The sequence below is a fragment of the Equus quagga genome, chromosome 4 (assembly GCF_021613505.1).
Source record: "Equus quagga isolate Etosha38 chromosome 4, UCLA_HA_Equagga_1.0, whole genome shotgun sequence".
Lineage (NCBI taxonomy): Eukaryota > Metazoa > Chordata > Mammalia > Perissodactyla > Equidae > Equus > Equus quagga.
The window spans coordinates 2,807,021-2,828,261 of NC_060270.1; the positions used below are offsets into that span (position 1 = coordinate 2,807,021).

Sequence of the window (21,241 nt, forward strand, 5' to 3'; positions counted from 1 at the left end):
AACCAGCCTTTGAAAGTTCCCCCCGCCCCGGTCCTCTCCGAGATCTCCGGCAATCCCTAGTCCCACGGGACGGGCAACGGCAGCTGGGAGATCTCCGTGCCCTTCGTGTCTCTCTCTGGGACCCTCCGGGCGCCCCGAGCACCAGGCTGGGTCTCCCCGCCAATGGCGGGGAGAGACTCTCCCCGCGGGCTCAGGTGTGCAACTCCAAAGTTTCCCTCTGCGTTTAGGAGTAATTGCAGGGGGTTTAGGTAAGGTTCTGGTCACCTGTTTCCACCGTCGCTCCTCGGTTGTGTTCTCGCTCCTGCCCTAGATGTGTGTGGATCCTCTGGGGGCGTCCGTTGGAAGAAAGCCGCTTGCGGGTACTAGGCTGCCCGTCGGGGTCGGAGAGTTTTCACCTATTTCCACATCCTCCCGGAGGAAAGTCCATCCGCCTTCCGATGTATAGTCGCGTGGGTGTCTCAGACGTCCTGAGATGCTGTCTGGATATCCTTTGTCAAGCGATAAGTGTCCAAATAATTGTAGACTCGAAGGGCGAGAGACAAAGAGGACTACTCACGGCGCCATCTTGGCTCTTCTCCTAAATCATTATCTAGAAGAGATATCTTTACTCCCATGTTTACAACAGTGGACAACCTAAGTGTCTGTCAGTGGATGAATGGATTAAGAAAATGCAGCATATATATAATGGAATATTATTCAGCCTTAAAAAAGAAGGAATCCCTGCCATTTGCCACAACATGGATAAACCTGGAGGGCATTATGCTAAGTGAAATAAATCAGAGGAAAAACACTGCACGGTATCAGTTACATGTGGAGTCTAAAAGAAAAGTCAAAGTCATAGAAACAGAGTAGAAAAGTAGTTGCAGGGGAGGGGAGAGATAGGGAGAGGCTGGTAAAAAGGTACAAACTTTCAGTTATAAGATGAATAAGTTCTGTATATCTAATGTATAACATGGTGACTATGGTTGATAACACTGTATTGTATAGTTGAAATTTGTTAAGAGAGTAGAACTTAAATGTTCTCTCCAAATAAAAGGCAAATATATAACCAAAAAAAAATATCACGCATGATAGCCAAAAAGTGGAAGTAACTGTAATGTCTGTCAACTGAAGGATGGATAAACAAAATGAGTAGAATATTAGTCATCAGTAAAAATAATAAAATACTGACACGTGCTACAACACAAATGAACCTTGAAACCATTATACTAAGTGAAAGAAGACAGTCACAAAAGACCAAATACTGTACAGCAATGACTTTTTAGATACAATACCAAAGGCACAATCCATGAGAGAAATAATTGATAAGCTGGACTTATTAAACCTAAAAACTTCTGCTCTACAAAAGACAGTGTCAAGAGAATGAGAAGACAAACCACAGAGTAGGAGAAAATATTTGCAAAAGACACATCTGGTAAAACACTCTTATCCAAAATATACAAAGAACTCTTAGAATTCAACAATAAGAAAACAACCCACTTAAAAAATGGGCCATGGGGCCGGCCCGGTGGTGCAGTGGTTAAGTTTGCACGTTCTGCTTCTTGGCGGCCCAGGGTTCACCGGTTCAGATCCCGGGTGGGGACATGGCACTGATTGGCAAAAAGCCATGCTGTGGTAGGCATCCCATGTATAAAGTAGAGGAAGATGGGCATGGATATTAGCTCAGGGCAAGTCTTCCTCAGCAAAAAGAGGAGGATTGGCAGTAGTTAGCTCAGGGCTGATCTTCCTCAAAAAATAAAAAATAAAATAAAATAAATTAATTAAAAAATGGGCCAAAGAGGGGCCAGCCCTGAGGTGCAGTGGTTGAGTTCACACATTCCACTTCGGCAGCCTGGGGTTGGCCGATTCAGATCCTGGGTGCAGATCTATGCACTGCTTATCAAGCCATGCTGTGGCAGGCATCCTACATATAAAGTAGAGGAAAATGGGTACAAATGTTAGCTCAGGGCCAGTCTTCCTCAGCAAAAAAAGAGGAGGATTGGCAGTGGATGTTAGCTCAGGGATAATCTTCCTAAAGAAAAAAAGACCTTAACAGACACTTCACAAAAGAAGATGGAAAATAAGCACAGGAAAAGAGGCTCCACATCATATGTCATCAGGGAAATATAAATTAAGACAATGAGATACCATTGTGCACCTATTAAAATGGCTGAAAGTAGTAACATTGACAACACCAAACGCTGACGAGGATGTGGAGCAACAGGAACTCTCATTCATTGCTGGTGAGAATGCAGAATGGTACAGCAACTTTGAAAGATAGTTTGGCAGTTTCTCACAAAGCTTAAGATAATTTTACCATAAAATTCAGCTGTCACCTTCCTTGCTATTTACCCAAAGGAGGTGAAAACTTAGGTCCACATAAAAGCCGACAGCTGTAAACTCCTATAAACACGCTGTAAGCACAGATGTTTATAGCAGCTGTATTTATAATTGCAAGACATGGACGCAACCAAGATGTCCTTGAGGTGAATAGATAAATAAACTGTGGTACAGCCAGACAATGGAATATGATTCAGCACTAGAAAGAAATGAGCTATAAAGCCACGAAAAATCATGGAAGAAGCTTAAATGCATATTATTAAGTTAAAGAAGCCAATCTGAAGGCTACATACTGTATGATTCCAACTATACAACATTCTACAAAAGACAAAACTATGGAGACAGGAAAAAGATCAGTGGTTGGGGAGGGGGATGAATAGGTGGAACACAGAGAATATTTAGGGCAGTGAAAATCCTCTGTATGACACTATAATGGTGGGTACGTGTCCTTATACATTTGTCTAAACCCACAGCATGTACAACACCAACAGTGAACCTACTGTAAACTGTGGACTTTGGGTGATTATGATGTGTCCATGTAGGTTCATTGATGGTAACAAATGTACTACTCTGGGGGGCAGTAGGGGAGAGGCCATGCATGGTAGGAGCAGAGGCTATATGGGAAATCCCTGTACCTTCCTCTTAATTTTGCTGTGAACCTAAAACTACTCTAAAGAAGAAAAAGTTCTCTTTTTAAAAAAGAAATAACTTGGTGCGTCGTGCCACCCTCAGAATAGATAGGAAATTAAATTTCAACTTGGTGTTAAGTAACTGTTTCTCTTTATGATGTAGGAGTTTATGTTGCCAATTGATTTTTCAGGAAAGTGAGAGAATTTTCTGATTCATAATAAAATTATAAAAACTGTATATAATTATAATAACAAGGTTTTATTAAATAATAACTATAGTCATGTACCGCATAACAACATTTCGGTCAACGACGGACCATGTGTATGACGGTGGTCTCATTAGATTTGGTACCACGTAGCCTCAGTGTACAGCAGGCTATGCCATCTAGGTTTGTGTGGGTACATTCTATGATGTTTACATGACAACAAAATCGCCTAACAACCCATTTCTCAGAACATGTCCCGTCACTAAGCGTCTCTTAACTGAGTTATTATAATAAGTCAGGGGCTGTGCTGTTTGTTTGGTGTGTGACTCTCACTACAACTCTGAGTCAGATTTTTCTATCCTCATTGTACAGATAAGGAAACTGAGGCACTCCTTAGTTTCCAGATGGTCCATTAACATTTCCTACTATTCAGAAATTGTGCATTGACAAGAACTGTGATGCGAGGCAACTTCATTTTCTAATGGGTAAAAGAACTACCTCTTTAAATTTAGTGTAATGTTTTCTAGGACAAAAGAGTCTGTGCTTTCCGTTCTACTCAAAGGTTTCCAGGTTCCCGATAGAGGAGAGGTTGGCAGCGCACGTGATGGAAGAGGCAGCTTTCACGTAATAGTGCACTGTCTAAGAAGATGGATTGGAAACATACAGAGCTAATAACACCGAAGATTTTCTTTGCTGGGTTAGCTTTTATACATTAATTATACAGAAGAACCTGCCTAAATGGACGCTCCTGCTGTGGGATGTTTCATTTTAAGAGTGCATTCTTTTCCTTACTCTGCACCTGAGTTGAGAGATATTATCAGAGAGCAATCATGGAGATAAGCTGATAGACTAAGACAAAGTTTATTCCATTTGTAGCATAAGCTTGTTCATTTAACTGACCAATGGATCATCATCAAATGGGAGACTGCGTCACCGTGATATGGGCAGGTCATCCCTGTGTTAAACTCCTCTCTAGTTCTAAATCAGATATCCCTGAAAACTGCTTTAACTTGGCAAATTTTTAAGATGCTCTTATTTATGCCTCTGCCGCACTGTATAAGATAATGCAGCCCGTAGTCTCGTCCTACATATTCATTTTTAATGTCAATCGTAAATGTTACTTGATGTGTACAACCAACTTGAGAACCTTCCCCTTTTCTCCGTAACTCCATTAAAGACAGCAATTTCCAGATAACGAAGTACAACAATATTGTTATTTTCCAAACTGAAAATATTTTTATTTTCATTTTCTCTAATTTCTGGGGTACTATTTTTATCCAGTCTTATTGGTGCACATATCTTGCATGGAGGACAATTGGATATTTTTTCCTTTTTAAAAAAAACAGGGGCCGGCCTGGTTGTGTAGTGGTTAAGTTCACACACTCCACTTCAGTGGCCCAGGATTCGCTTGTTTGGATCCCGGGCACGGACCTACACACCACTCATCAAGCCATGCTGTGGTGGCATCCCACGTAGAAGAATAGAAGAACTTGTACTGCAACTAGGATATACAACTATGTACTAGGGCTTTGGGGAGTAAAAAAAAGAGGAGGATTGGCAACAGATGTTAGCTCAGGGCCAATCTTCTTCACCAAAAGAAAAGGATACCTTAAAAAAAAAACACTTTTCAATCCAGGTGAGAGGACTAAGTAGTCCAGGGGCTGATGAATACTTACCAGTGCTCTGCCTGGCTTCTTATTCCCATAGCTTCACTTAATCTTCCCAGCCGGGAGCTAAAATAGTCCTGTTTCCAGTCATTTCCAACAACTGCCTTTCTGTTTGCTCTGTACAATGAAGGAATGGGAAAATCTAGTTACTTTCTGTTTCATGTGAGTTTTCTTTCCCCTGTAACTTTCCTAAACTTGCTTCTCTTTTATGCAATGAGTTTTCCTTTCTCCTGAGCCATCATTTCCCCCGCATCTCCAGTGACCACACCTTTCCTCAGGTCCTGGGTTCCCTGCCCTTCTGCCCACCTGCACGGCGGGTCCAGGGCTCACAGCTTTGGAAAGGGAATTCTGTTTTCTTGGTCGTCATTGCTATTACCTTATTTGACTTAAGTTCCCCCTTACTTAAAGTTTTGAAGTCGTTTTTTCTAGAAGTTGATTTGGTTGGTTCCCTTCTATCCTTTGTTTGTTCTCCTTCATGACTTCCAGCCATATTTCTTGCGTTCCATTATGAACCTAGTCAATGGCCAGCAAACTTGACACTTGCATTCATTGGACTCCACAAAATAAATTCAAGAGTTTTGTTTAATACTATACCTGTGTGCATGCACGCACACACATGCACACATGCACGGTGCATTAAAGTAAATCAATGTAAGCAACTGTGATTCTCTTTCAGAAACACGATGGCCACTTCACAGTCATCCAGTTGGTCGGTATGCTCCGAGGCATCGCGTCAGGAATGAAGTACCTTTCTGATATGGGTTACGTTCATCGCGACCTGGCAGCTAGGAATATATTGGTCAACAGCAACTTAGTATGCAAAGTCTCTGATTTTGGTCTCTCCCGGGTGCTGGAAGACGATCCAGAAGCCGCTTATACAACAACTGTAAGTTTGCATACTCTTTCCCATGTACTTATTGTTTTTAATGTTATTAGAGTAATTCTGTTTTTGTTTTCCTAATTTTCTGCTCTCAATTCTCATTTTCCCAATTTTACATCATTATTTAATTGAGAAGCATTCGCTTTATTTGAGCGCCTAGTGAAAAAAAAAAAAGAGACATTCTTAAACTGGACTGCTGTCTTCCTTCCGCTGTACTGTGGCTCTATCTTCACATCATGCTCACAGTCCACGTCATGACTACCTTCCCCATGAATCGGCCTCTGCCTGAGGCATTTTTGATGCTTCAGGAACTATCTCCTTTGAGTGGAGTTCTGTACAGGCCAATGGTGCAGCCACTTTATGAGTCAGTGATGGTGAAGAGCCAGGGGTTATGAAATGACGTTGTTTTTCTCACAGCAAATGTTATGGAATGATCTGATCACACTTAAAAATGAACAATATAGGTTTCTCTGCAGATATATAAGTACTCTATAAACCTTTTTCTAAATGATACTTGGGAAAAATGTGAGCAGGAATAAAAGGCTAAGACTTGAGGACCAAACCATCATGTGCAAATTATATGATCTCAACTTAACTCATGAATAGTTTCAGCGTTTCTGAATGCCCCAAAACCAGTTCAGTCCACTGATCTATTTGGTTCTTGTTTCAAGGAGCTCAGCCTCAAAGTCTCTCTTCAGCTATCTTAAAGTTTTGTAAAATTATACTATATTCTGTTATTTTTTTTAACAAAACCCTTACCATTGACTCATTTGACAGTCAACTTCAATGAAAAATGTCAGTAAAACTATTCAAGATGTTTTTCTTCTCTTCTCTTTTTCTAACTTTATACATTATTTTAAAAGAGGCAAATCTGCCATTTAGTTCCATTTTATTTCATTTTCTGTGAGATTTTTTTGAAACTTCAGTGTGTTCACTTACTCCAGAATGCTTGCAGTTTAATATCATGTTGAAACGTGGTATGCTCTTACCATGTTTGCTTTGTAGAAATGCACTGTATTAATGTACCAATGATATTTTCACTAATTTCTGCAACAAAGAGGTACAGTTCTAAGGAAAATAATCCCTCAAAGCCTGATATGTAAGGTAGCAGTATCTATTGATCTTTTAATTTGACCAAAAACTTCTTAAAAATAAAAGTCTATCAAGTCCAAAAATAAATTGTTCATTTTAAGAAAAGCAGTATTTACAACTCCATTTTCTAATTGGAAAATGTCATAATTATTTTCATTTTTTTCAAGGCCTTTATTTTCTTCTGTTTTTACAAATGCATAACTTTAAGCAACTTTTCAAGTTATAAAACAATGCATAAGATTCATCTCTTATATATATTATTCCCAACCTTGGAAAATAGTGTTTAAAATTATTATAAAAATATTATAAAAATAATAAAAATTGCAGCAAATATGATCTACTAAAATAATAAAATAAGATAGGAAATACCACTAGAGTCTGACTGTGTGCCTGTAGAGACACGCTTGAGATCCCTTAATAAATAGTGTTTGGACTGCTTTTCTACAGGGGAAGCTCACAACTAAATTTAAGATACTAGTAAAACTGACAGGGTAACCCAAATTTTGAAGCAAATATAGGTTTTGTTGGGTCAGATTTGACATCGGGATTCCAGGAGTGTTCTTCTGTCTCACATGATTATAAAGACGGAGAGGCCAACAACAGTGCTGTTTGAAACTTAAATCTGACTACAGAATTAAACGTCAAGTTAGGTGTTAACACTCCAAAGTGTGCCTCTTAAAAGCTATAGATTATGTCTCAATTAAGAAATTAAAAATAAGTCCCTAAATTTGAGGTATCAATTAAATGGCAAATAGTGTAATCAAATATTTTTTTAAAATCTCAGAAATACCTAACTGCTCAGAGAATCCTGGATCACAAAATATCACACGCTGAGTGCTTGACTTACAATGAGCAAGGACATTCAGTGCTTAAAATAGCAGAGCTCTTGCCTTCGAAGAGCCCACCCCCCCGACAGAGCAGACCGACTCACCCTTCCTTGCTATTCAGTGTGGTCATAAAGGTCTGAAAAAGAAATATGGAAGCCCCAAAACAAGGAGGTCTAGAGAAGGCTTCACAGAAAGGTAAAATTTGAACCAATAGTAAAAGATCTCATTAGGCAGACAGTTGGGAAAAAGGTTCAGATAGAGGAACCAGAAAGAAGAAAAGTGATGGAAGTTTGAGGAAGTGAATGGGCATGTTGATGGAAATGTGGGCGTTGAGAATGGGGCCAGGGCCAGGGGATGGGGCAGGTGTCTTGGGAATCATTGTGAAGGCAGTCAGATGGCACTTCAAGAAATTCTAAAGTTTTTCTATAGAAATTAAGAGACAGACAGTAATTGATTTAAATAACAGCTACATGCATGTAACAAAATACATGCCTGTCTTAGAAGATGTTGTTGACAACAGTGTGAAGGAAGGAGGATTGAACAACAGAAGGACTGGCCACAGGGAGACTAGGTGGGGCTTTATTGCTGTAGACCAGAAAGGCCATACTTTAATTAGGGCAGTGGTGGCTGGAATAAGAGGGGAGAGAACTGAAAATTATTGTGAGGGGCCGGCCCCGTGGCTGAGCGGTTAAGTTCTTGCGCTCCGCTTCCAGGGCCCACGGTTTCGCTGGTTCGGATCCTTGGCGCGGACATGGCACCGCTTATCAGGCCATGCTGAGGCGGTGTCCCACACAGCACAACCAGAAGGACCTACAATTAGAATATACAACTATGTACTAGGGGGCTTTGGGGAGAAGAAGAAGACAAAAAAAGATTGGCAACAGATGTTAGCTCAGGTGCCAATCTTTAAAAAAAAAGAAAAGAAAATTATTATGAATGTACAATTTGCAAGACTCAGTAACTAATTAGGTATGAATTATAAGGAAGAAGAAAAACTCAAAGATGACATCAATATTTCTAGATCGAACAACTAGTTGAATGGAGATGCTGTTAATCTCGACAGAGAAGCCCTGTTAGAGATGGCCTGGCTGAGGGCAGTGATTGCAAAGCAAAGTTTTAAGAAAAGGTCACAGGGACTCTGTCCCAAATCATCAAGATTATACCACATTCTTTGGCATTGTTTTTTATGCCAATTTGTTACACAAATTTTGTGTAAAATTTTTAGGACTTTACGTAAATGTACTTAGACCGCAAATACTTTTTGTATTTCCTGTTAAAAGGGACGAGATGGTTAGAAAACTTCACTGCCTAATGAAGACGTACCTCAACTCGAGCAAAGCCTTAGAATAAAGTGCAGAAGACAAATTGTCATTTATGTGAAAGGATTCTCTGTTTCATGAAAATAACTTTAAAGAGCAAACTCCCTTGATATGTTTTTTAAAAGTATGATTTGATTTTTTAAAGTTTTATCTGTATATAACTTTCTTGGAACATATCTTTTACCTTAAATGATTTTGATTTTTTTCCTTTTGTGTAAGTATAATTGCTATTTCCTCATTACTTGTAAATGTTTTTATAATCTGCATCAGGAAGAGTTTGGAGGAAAGAGAAGATGGGGAAAGTTTTAAAAACAGGAAGACATCATGGATAAAGATCTTTTTTTTGTAATCTTCAAGAAAATAATCCTTAGAACAGTATGGTACATGGAAACTATCCCTTCCTAATCAAAATAGGGGCAGATTAAATAGGCATTTTCCATTAAAATGACTTTGCCACTTTAGAGAGCCACAGATCACAGCAAAGAGCAGTAAGAACTGGTAAAAAGACAGGCTGGAAAGATAGAGCAACAGTCTGACTCCAGCACTGGCTGTGGTACTGGACTGGTCAGCGTGTGGCAGACCAGCAGGACAGCCACCGGAGCCAGAGTGGCCAGACCAGAAAGAGATGTGACAAGAGAGATTATGCTGCCAACAATTAGTGAGTCCTTTAGCACCCTATTTAGAAGACATAAGTGTGTAATATATAAGAATGTATTATCTACATTATAAAATACACTAAAGCAAATAAAAGGGTGAGATTTATACCTAAACAGTAGAAATTCAGTATTTCTTCCTGCAAATTCAGAAAGCTTGCATGCCCTGTTCAGGTCCAGGCCCAGTCATTGAACATGTACTCAACACAGTTTTATTGTGGAGCTACCATGTTTAAGGCCCTATTCCCTGGAGGGCCAATAACCAAAATCAAAGGATTCTTGAGAACAGGTAAATGACTACACAGAGAGGACCAAGAGTACCCAAACACGGTAAAACATACTAAAAGCAATAGAAGTGCAGACGCCAAGAGTGGGCCGTGCAGCGCGAGAGGCAGCAACAATGGTAGCAGGTTTTCCTGGAAAGCCCTGTCCTGAAATACATCAAGCCTTTGCAAAGGAACCTAAGAACTGCTAATGGCATGAAAACCAAGAAATGTGCCTTGTAAGCTAAAGATAGAAGGAGAAAAATGCACCAAAACAGGCCCTAGACGAGGACTGAGGCCCTGCCTGTAGGTGCAGTTCGATGAAGAGCTTACCCAGCGCCTCGTGCGGGAGATGGGTGAATGCTCAGGAACCACATGGAAGGACACATGTGCAATTAGTGGCATGTGGTGGACTCGATCTGCATGAAGTTTACTGAGCTTGGATTGTTCTCATTTGGTTACATGGTCCCCTCTCTGGTTATAATTTTGGCGCTAAGAAATCTCTTCCTTTTCTGACACACTTTCACATGGACAACAGTTGTAGATCCAGTTCCACAGGAGGGACTCTCTCGCATTTGAATATTGCTAAGCAACCAGGCTTAAACTGAAAATGTTAAGCCTCTTTGCTCTCAGTTATGGAAATGAGGTCCTATTTACCTAAAAAAGAGCATTAAAAGATATATTATGGCTAACACTTATCTGTTTTGAGAGATAAGTTTTATTTAAAATATAACGGCAGTTACTGTTCAGATTTTTTAAAATTATGAGTAACTCCTTTTCTTATATTTTAAGGATCAAAACAAAATGGGAGAATCATTTTATCACAGTATCTGCTAAAAATTCTAAGGTTCCTTGATTCTAACTTTCAACCATGGATAACCATGTTATCCAAGGCAAATTTTGCTTTTTTTCTTTGACAGCAGCAATTGCATATAAGTCATTTCTTTCCGTTGAATACAGAGCCTCATTATTGACAACACATACATGATCTGCATAATCACAGTTCTGTTAACATCTTAATTCTATTTACTTTGCATTCATAAGACCTTTTCCAAGCTCCAACTCTTAACGTCCCCTATTTTACATAAGATAGGAGAAAAATCAAATCTCCTATCAGTCTAAGAAGGCATGGTCCATACCCAACAAGGAGATAATTATGGCAAATTATGGAGCAGCAGGAAGGGATATATTCACATGTGTATTCTGAAGTTGGAGGAGATCTGAGCAGCCTTCTTCCTTTACCTAATTCAAATGTTCATAAGTTGGCGTGACTTTTTATGTGAATTTTTAAATCTTGACACATGCCCTACTTTGAGTAAATTTTTTTTCTTTGAGGAAGGTTAGCCCTGAGCTAACATCTGCCGCCAATTCTCCTCTTTTTGCAGAGGAAGACTGGCCCTGAGCTAACATCCGTGCCCATCTTCCTCTACTTTTTATATGTGGGATGCCTACAACAGCATGGCTTGCCAAGAGGTGCCATGTCGGTACTCGGGATCTGAACTGGCAAACCCCGGGCCGCCAAAGCGGAACGTGCGCACTTAACCACTATACCACTGGGCCAGCCCAAGAGTAAATATTTTTAATAAAAGTGAGATAAAATTATTTTAGATCATTCACTATTCTCTGCCTTTAAGTACTTTCATTTAACATGCGTAATTGAGATTTGCCTGGAAACCAAGCTTAACCTGCTACTAAAACATACTCAGAATTTTCACTCATTTGTGTCTCTTTTAAATAAAAGACTTACTATAAAAAGTTATGCAGTTAGAGTTTTTTTAAAAAATGCTTTTGCTTAAAATCATATAATATCCACTGCACTGATTAAAAGGGCTTGTACTGAGAAATGTCTCCAATTTCTTGGATTTTGAAAAATAAAACTGTATCCTTTGAAATCCTACCACAGGATTCTCTGTCCATTAAGGCATTGATGGTGGAGGTGACACTGTGCTAAGATACAATATTTGGTAAAATGCATCTTACACTAAGTCTACCCTGGGTGAACCAGGGCCAAACTGCAGAATGACTTTTACTTCGATTGTTCCTCAAGATTTAGCCAAGCTATATATGGAAGGCATACGACAGTTTTGGGTACAAAGGCAGACCCTCAGGAAGAGGACCATGAAACCTGCTAGCTCCCCAAAAGCTACATGTCGCAGCATCAATAAAGTCTAAGGACAGGCTCCTGCACAGAATTCACTGAAAAATTCCAGTAAAGGAAATGACAGTTTCTTCCAGGCAAATGTAAATTCAGCACCGGAGTCTAAAGAAAAACGGTGAGAAAATAGCAATGTTATCAGAATGCTGTAACGTGAAGATTTAAATAACTTCTTTTTCAATAAAAAGATGGCAAAGAAATAAACCTTGGGAGAATGAAAAACAATAAAATCCTAGCTGGATGAACAATTTATCACTAAGAAAGGAGCTATACCGTTTGGGGAAAACAACAAAATGATTCTTCACAAAAAAAACAGTTCTCACTTGACAGATACGATGATAGCAGTCAGTCAAGATCAGTCCAATCTATAGACCGTTATAATTAGCTCAAGAGGAAGGAGTCAGTGTGCCAATATTACGTTTCTTAATTTCAAAGGAAAATGTGCCCTTGAACCAGCAAATGTTTGAGGGGCTAATTCATGAGAAGAAAATCTGACAGTTTTTATTTACCTTTGTCAATATAAACTTTTTGTAAAGGAAATTATAATGATCTAATGTATAAAAGCTATATTCTCAGAAGTTAGTGTCTCCACACTTTGAACCCAAATGCCAGCAAGCAAATCCACAACAATGGAGATGAAAGGGCAACACGGCTTTATACAAAGGCAGAGAGGACGTGTGTTGAATGCAAAGCAAGAGTTTTTTCAATGACCGTTCAAGAGGTGAATGCCAGGTACACCAGCTTGGATCACAGGCTGAGAGACCCCAAATCTTGATAGTAGTTGCCTGATGGTGGTACCAGAAGGCACAAAACTTCCTTGAAATGTACTACTTGGGAGAATTACAATGGCAGATCTTGAGTGTAAGATGGAAGTGGGAATCAACAATACCAAAGGAAATTAATATCTAAAGAATCATTTCCTGAAAAGATCATCTCTGAAGCTTGGGAAGCAATGTTTTGTGATCATTACAGAGCTCTTTGTAATAAAACAAATGAAAAAGATTTGAAGATTATCATACATAGAGAAGAAAAGGACTGAATATGTGGATGGCTTTATGGGAAACCTTGAAGATAGAGAGGACCAAGCAGCTCAATCATACATTCTATCGAGAATCTGTGCTCCGGGAACACCTCTGTTTGTCATTTGTGCAAAACATGTACAAGAACAAGCCCTTTGTGGGTGTAAGCCCTGTGTCTTTCCAGTATGCACTTTAAAGAAAGGACCCTAAGGCCTTGGACCTGGGAAGGCATTACCGAGGAGCAACCACTAAGAAGCTCTCTGTTCAGCGCTCAGGGTTTAGTGTGTAACTTACAAGCCTTTTTTTTTCTCTAAAGTAATGAATCCCTTTAGTTTTGTATAAAACCCTGGAGAGCACGAGACTTATCTTTTACATTTTTGAAAGTTTTCCAGCACCTAGAATAATAAACTACTTAATGACTACTTAACTAATTGTTGATAATTAAACAATAGGAAAAAGGTAGAAAGAAAGTGATTGAGACTATAAGACATTGTTTTCAGTAGAATTACATTTATTTCTTCTCTGATATCATCATTTAATCATAACCCACCAAATGAGTAAGCCTAAAACAATTCTTAATGCATTGTAAGAGATGAAAAGTTTACAATCAGAAGCAGCAAATGTAACAAACATTGAAGCACTTATAACAACGGGTCAGGATGTTCACAGAGGGGAAAATTCTGCTTTAAAGTCTCTGAAAACATTCCAGCAAGTGCTTTGAGCACAAAAGGATGCCTACAACATGGATAAGATCCAAGACAAATGGATCATAAAATTACATAATATATAATATTTGAACACCTGCAAACATCTGAAATGCATCCAGTCCTTCTAACCTAAATGCTAATCAGTGGGCAATAATCAAATGCCAGTCACAGTTGTCAAGATACTCGGCATACACCTTGACAATTACCCAGGACCTGCCGGAAATACCAAGTGCTGGGGTTTTGTGTTAGCAACAGCCAACACTGTCTAACTCAGAGTTCCTCTCCCTGCTCCCAGTGATTTTAGCACAAACCCAGGCTAAATTGATTTACTGGGAAACATCAATCAGCAGATGTTCAGCAAGCAGAAAGTACAATGCTCATTGGCCCATCGTGCTTGTGTAGAAAAAAGACAAAGTACGACAGTGAACACCAAGCTGCTAACTTTAGACCTAGAGTTTCAAAGATACCACCTGAAGAAATAAAGTCGTTAATAATACTTAATTGTGAGTTTTATCTCTGATGTTGAAAGAATGCTTTATTCCATTGACAATAAAAAAACTGGAAAGAAAAACATAAATGCAGAATAAATCACATGAAAGCTCTATGGAAAAGCTTACTTATTCCCAGTGGAAAGAGTTTTACATCAATGGCAAACAAATGGGAAAAGATTATCAGTTATTTCTGCTGTTTGTGGCAGACCCTATTAGCTGCTTACCCAACCCCTCTTGTCATCTCTTCCTTACTAATAAAGTCTTTAAACTTGGATGTTGGTAATGAGCTCAGGCCCAGGAAATACATTATGATTTATATAAGCCAGTTATATTTATACCATTCTCCTTTGACACTTAAATTTTACAATTTGGTCACTTAAACGTAAAAGGAAGTGAGATGGGTGGCTTCCAGAAAGATTTCTGGTTGAAGTCTAACAGAAATAGGCTTGAAGGAGAGCTGTCTCATCCTGGCCTTTTCTATTTTTTGTGGCTTGAGTATAGTTTTTGGAAAGACATAACGCTTGGAGTGGGACAGCCATCTTTCAGTCATGAGGCAACAGGCCTAAGGGGACAAACCCTCTGCTGAGGATGGCCAAGTAGGAAGATCAAAGAGGCTGCTTCTCTGGTCAAACTGTGAGCTCCTGCGCCAGTCCAGAAACCGCTTACTCCAGTTATTTGTTTATAATTCAGTTAAATGTCTTATTTGCTTGAGCTCCTAAGAATTGGGCATCCCATGACCTACGGGCTTCCATCTGAAGACATTCTGATACAGATCAACATATAGAAAACCTCCATATTAATAGATAATGTGAGCAGAAAAATGACGAAATGAAGAGTTTAAGTAAAACATCACCTCAGTCATACAAACTGACTAGGTTATCTAAGCAGACTATAAGTATACAGTTAATTTGAAGATCCAATAATCATAAATTATTCATTTAATATGTATTTCTTACTATTATTAGGCAACAAGTTGGACAATGGAGATAAAAGTGCTTAGAATCTGGGGAAAAGACAAACATTAAATGATCATGCCTTTAAATGCTTAGTCACAGTCTGAGATTGTATACAGCACATGTATTGAGTGCCTACTGTGTGCCAGACACTGTTCTGGGCATTGGTGACGCTCCAGTAAACAAGTTTTGTCATGGGCTTACAGTCTTGAGTATGGTGGGAATCAAGATAACAGAAAAAGCTTAAAAAAGAAAAGAATCTCAATCTCAGATAGTGACAAATAGTGCATATAATAAAAAAAAAAATGAAAGTAAGTAGCTACCTTGGAAGCCATGACCAGGAAATACTCCTTTAAGGAGGTGGCATATTGAGGGGTAGAGGAGAGTGTGGGAAATGAGGACAGAAGGGCCGAATCTCTAGGTCATGGGAAGGAGTAAACATTTCATCTAACTACAAAGGGAAACTTTGGAAGATTTAAGCAGATGATGATGTAACACAATTTGTGTTTTTAAGAGCTCACTCTGGCTGATATGTTGAGAATGAATTGTAGAGGGTCAAAGAGAGAAATAGCAAAAAGATTCATTGCACCAGCCTAGACAGAAATGATAGTAAGGTGGTGTCAACTGGTAATAGAAAAAATGAAGAGTGGAGGAGAGATGGGATATTTTGTGTCAATAGCTCCACCTAGATGTGTGTGTGTGTATTTTTTTTTAACAGATAAGGAAATTGATGCCCAAAGAAATAAAGTGACATGCATAAGTCACATGGCTGTTACATTGGAAATATGTCAATTAACCGTTGCAGTAATGACAGTGTTAAGGGAAGGTGTCTGTCCCTTCTCTCCTCTTTCAGTACTTCCCACTGCAAATTCTCTTCCGTCACGGCAAGCTCTCTCCATCTCTCACCTCTGACACCCCTGCAGAAGGCCATGGACAGCAGTAGTTGAAAGTCTTTGGAGGCTGAGAAATAGGGAAAATTGTTTCCTAGTCTTTGGTGGCATATATTACAAATGCAAGCAAATCTCTAAAGGCTTCTTTTTCTTTTGCTTGTTGAACTTTTTAAATTATTCTGCAAGGAATATTTTCTTTTTATGATAAGAGAAAGAAAACAATATATGTTATAAAAACAGAGAGAGCAATAGTTCCTGGCAGAGTTCCAAGATGCCTTTCTGACCAGTGTATCAAGAATTTCTTCTTCCTGGTATTAGTCAGTGACTAAACAGCATGTTTGTTTGATTGTTTTAATGCGACTTTCATCCAAAAGATGACTGGAGTTCATTTTACTGGGCAACATTTATTTTTAAAGAAAGGTAAGGAGATTAGGAAATGAACATTACCATTACTGATTTTTTTTAAATGGAATTCTGGGCAATATTCCAAGAAACCTCAGGTTCTTCCACACAATTTCAAATTCAATACATATCCCTCATTGTCACCACAGGGCCCACCATTAAGCCCCACAATCATCAACTTTTCCAAGCCTATCAGCAATCATTAGGAGAGCGAAAGCTAGAAACAGCACTACAGAATCTTGAAGTATGCTTTTGAAAGACATAAAACTGAATTTCAAACATTATAAAAATGTATCAGCATCCTTGTTAAAAAATTAATACTTTTTCCCCATTTACTCTGTTTTTTCAGGTGGCTATCCTTTGGTTGGTTTATGCTAGGTACTTACCAACCAGGTTTTCATAGAGTGGACATGGTTCGTTACAGGAAAGCAAAGGGCCACTGAAAAGGTGGCAGCAAAGACTTTTCCCCAAACTCTCCCTAGGGCCTCTCTCTGCAAGGAACAGCCCTGAATGCCTGCACGACCCATCAGTATATTCGGATCATGCCCTGTTCAAATTAAGGTAAACACACAAGGTTTCGGCGTCCCAAGTTTACTTCTTTACATTCACAGTAAGAACAGGGTGTTATTATATGAGGCACGTGCATTATTCAGTTGTTTAACCATGCTCTTAATCAGTGTATAAAATGTGTCACAAATAGGCAGCTGCTAAATGAATTATACATGTAGATAATGTTTTCTAGATTACTCCTGCCTGTATATATTGCATAATTTAGGTCCTAACACATTCTGATCCTTAATTCTCTTCTTTTTATAGAAACTGAATCATTACCTTGTTCTTTTTAGTGGCTCGAAAGTTTCTTTTCATATATGCTATAAAAGTAAAATCTCTTCAAGGGACGGCAACATTTTTAATTTAAGTGTTTATAGCATATATTTTTCTAAAGGCTCAGATTTCTTTTTTTTTTTCAGGAAAGTTTTCTGGCTGTTCCTAGTTAAGTCGCAAATACATTTGCCCTTAAAAGTAATTGCTGCTAAAAGAAAAGCATAAATTCAGTAGAACCAAGCCATACCATTAAATAAAGTAATAACTAAGGAAGGCAAAGAGCAAGCTGTCATACCCTCATCTTCACCCACCCTTGGTAGAACTTCATAATCAGGGCATTTCAATAGACCAGCATGTGTATGGAATCACTAAATAATGGAGAAAACACTCAAGACATAAAATGAGAGAGAAAACAGTGAGTTATATAAACTTGCAGCTCTGATTTCTCTTTCAGTTTGGCCATAATTCAATGGACAAACACGGATCGTTAATTTAAAATCCTTGTGCCGGGGCTGGCCCCGTGGCCGAGTGGTTAAGTTCGCGCGCTCCGCTGCAGGCAGCCCAGTGTTTCGTTGGTTCGAATCCTGGGCGCGGACATGGCACTGCTCATCAAACCACGCTGAGGCGGTGTCCCACATGCCACAACTAGAATGACCCACAACAAAGAATATACAACTATGTACTGGGGGGCTTTGGGGAGAAAAAGGAAAAACATGAAATCTTTAAAATCCTTGTGCCTCAATTTCCACATCTTGAATAGAATTAATAAAACTGTCCACTCTGTACAGAAATGTTATGACAACTAACAAGATCATCAGTAAGCTACAGCATGGGTCATAGCCACTCTTGAGATGAACACAGAAGAATCCTAAGGCACTTACTTAAAATGCAGATTCCCAGTTTCTAGCCCCGAGGGTTAATTTTCCTCACTAGGTCTGGAGGAAGAGGAGCAAGGTCTGATCTGCAAATCTGGGTTTTAGCAACCAGGCAGGTAACTGTGAAATGTCTGTTATCTGAGGGCCCATCTGGATTAACTGCTCCAATACAGTCTAGACACATCCAGCTATGCCCTCTTCCAGCCTCACACATCATAAATAAGACAGAAGTCACAAGCAGGTGACAGATTTGTCCGTACAGTGGGAAGTGGGAGGGAGAGGACGGGAGGGAAGTGCGTGGACGATGGGGAGTTAGTTGTGGTTACTCTAATAAGAACACCAAACAATAAAAATTAATAGCTTCTTTGACATTGTTCTCAAATATGTACTCCATGTAGCCCAAGTATTTTGTTTTTGGCTTCTCATAGAAGGTAGTTTTCAGGGTAAAACATGCTTAATAGTAAAGAATGAAATTGTTAGTCCCTATGTTATTTTTTTTCTGGTGTTAACTTGTTTTGATAGATTCCGTATTCTTCACTTTGCCACTGTCAATGAAAATAATCCATAACCAATCTATAAATGAAAATTGGGGTGACTTTATTCTGAGCCAGATCTGAGGACTAGCTTAGCCGGAGGCCTTCCTTCCCCAAGGAAGGAAAGGGACCAAACAAGTGGGGTGTACAGAGTGGTTATATACCCTCAAAGGGCATGTTTCACATAAGATTGAAATGTCTCTTTTCCAATAGTCATGATACTGTTCTGTCCGCACAGCAATTAATGGACACAGCAGACAGTAGGTCTGTTGTCTCAGTGGGCACAGCAGGGTGGGAGGTCTGTTGTCTAGAGATGCATGGCCACAAGTGAGCTGTGTGGTCACAGGTGAGCACAGCAATCAATTCCTAGCCTAAGGAGAGATGCTTATCCTTAAGGAAATGCTAATGTGAGGGAAGTTGCACCTTTGTCTTAATGGCATTTGTTCTTGCCTTTGGGACGCAGCGAATGCTTAAAGCAGATAGACAATGCATGCTCAGTGGTCACATCAGGCTCTTTTGGAAAAACAAGGTCAGGCTGAATTAGGTTTACACCAAATGGCTTCCTCATAGACCCCAATATATCCTGTTGGTTGCTATTTGTTTGTCACTACTTGCAGTTTCTTCTGTTTAAGATATCTGTGATGATCATTTTTCTCCAATACTGACTGATGTAGAAATGTATACCTCTTTCTGGGCACTTACTGAAAACCTCTAAAATTTTGTGAAAATACTTTAAACTATGATATAACTATAACCTGTGGCTAGAACATAAACAATTTTCCTCAGATAGCAAAGGTGCTGAATTTTATCTCAGAGTCTTAAAACAATTATGTGCAGTTCCAATTATGCCAGTGAATGTTTCCTGTCTCTAAAGTTGACAGGGTTTCAGGGTCCTTGGAAATGATTAGGTATGCTGGAACTCCAGAATGCCATATAGGAAATAGGAAGAAACCACTGGAATTGCAGTTTCTAGTGTTGACCTAGAATCTCTCTTCTGGTTCTAAAGTGAGATTCATTCTCCACACTCAACACTAGAAACTGCAGTAGTCTTAGGATCGCTTTATAAAAACTGCACATGCTGAGAAAGAAAAAAAGACGTGAAAGCAAGATAAAGAAAAACAAACGCTTCACGAAATCCCCATCAAATGATGCCACCCAAGGGTCGTGATGCGTGTGTGCAGATACGCCCTCTTGTGGTGAATGACTGGGACACAGGACATTTGAAAAGGTTTCTGGAAATCAGGGAAGAGCAACCTTGTTTTTCTTAGTTTAATATTGTCTGAGACAGAAGAAATACATTTTAATGAGCCCTGGTCTACAGGGATTTTACTTATGTGTTGTTTATTAAAGCTTAATAACTCTGAACTATTCGCCCATAAGAAGGAAGGAAGGATCTGAGAAGCCCCCAGGACATAGTTGTGTATTCTAGTTGTAGGTCCTTCTGGCTCTGCTGTGTGGCACGCCACCTCAGCATGGCTTGATGAGTGGTGCTAGATGCTCACCCAGGATCTGAACCAGGGAAACCTTGGGCCAGGAAGCAGAGCATGCAAATTTAACCACTGGGCCTCCTCCTCCAGGAAGCGCCCCTCATTGACATTTTTAAATGCCAATGCTAAGCTTTCTCGCATATGAATGAAACCCATAGTTCTGAGAACATTTAACAGACTGTGAAGGTGTCTCAGAGGGCACAGGGCACGGAGAGAGCCTACAGACTGGCAGACAAGGGGAAAAGTGTGGAGGATAACAACCTGCTTAAACCCTCATTAATGAAGAGAGGGAGAGTCAAGGGTTAAACCTGGAAAGAATATTAAAATATAAACTATCCCAGTGGATTTTCTGTTGTATCAGGAAAATTGCTAGAAATAATAATAGCAATTGTAGGCACTATTTGAAAAATAAATGGCACTTATTTTATGGATATGTTTTCCAAAATTTACTGTGGAGATGAGGATAGTAATACATAAATTAATTTTGAATAAAGTAATTCTAAATTATTTTCCTGCATTACCACAGATTATACCTTAGGTTAGATAATCACAGATTGTAGACTACATTTGCTCCAGTAAGAATTCCCCCATCCTGCCAAAATAATTACAATTTATTCAAGTATTGGAAATAGCCCAGAAAAATATAAGCAATTTTAGCACCTCTTAAGATCATACGAAGCCAGCCCTGGTGGTCCAGTGGTTAAGATCTGGCCCTCTTGCTGCCCCACCAGAGTTAGTGTCCTGGTCAGGGAACCACACCCCCCATCTGTTGGTGGTCATACTGTAGAGGCCGCATGTTGCTGTGATGCTGAAAGCTATGCCACTGGGATTTCAAACACCAGCAGAGTCACCCATGGTGGACAAATTTCAGCGGAGCTTCCAGACTCAGACAGACCAGGAAGAAAGACCTGGCCACCCACTTAAGAAAACACTGGTCATGAAACGCTATGAACATCAGTAGAGTATCTGATAGAGTGCCAGAAAGGGCTAGGATGGTGCACAATGGTGAGGCAGGGGTCCACTCTGCTGTCCACAGGGCCACTAGGAGT

At 39.5% G+C, this 21,241-nt stretch overlaps 1 protein-coding gene across 1 annotated transcript in view; it reads left to right on the forward strand.

Moving 5' to 3' along the window:
• Positions 1-21,241, forward strand: part of EPHA6 (EPH receptor A6) — a 721,750-nt gene that overhangs the window by 617,482 nt on the left and 83,027 nt on the right. Inside the window, exon 13 of the mRNA XM_046658947.1 lies at positions 5,498-5,707. Within this exon, the coding sequence (XP_046514903.1) occupies positions 5,498-5,707 (210 nt within the window). The remainder of the gene's footprint in view (positions 1-5,497; positions 5,708-21,241) is intronic.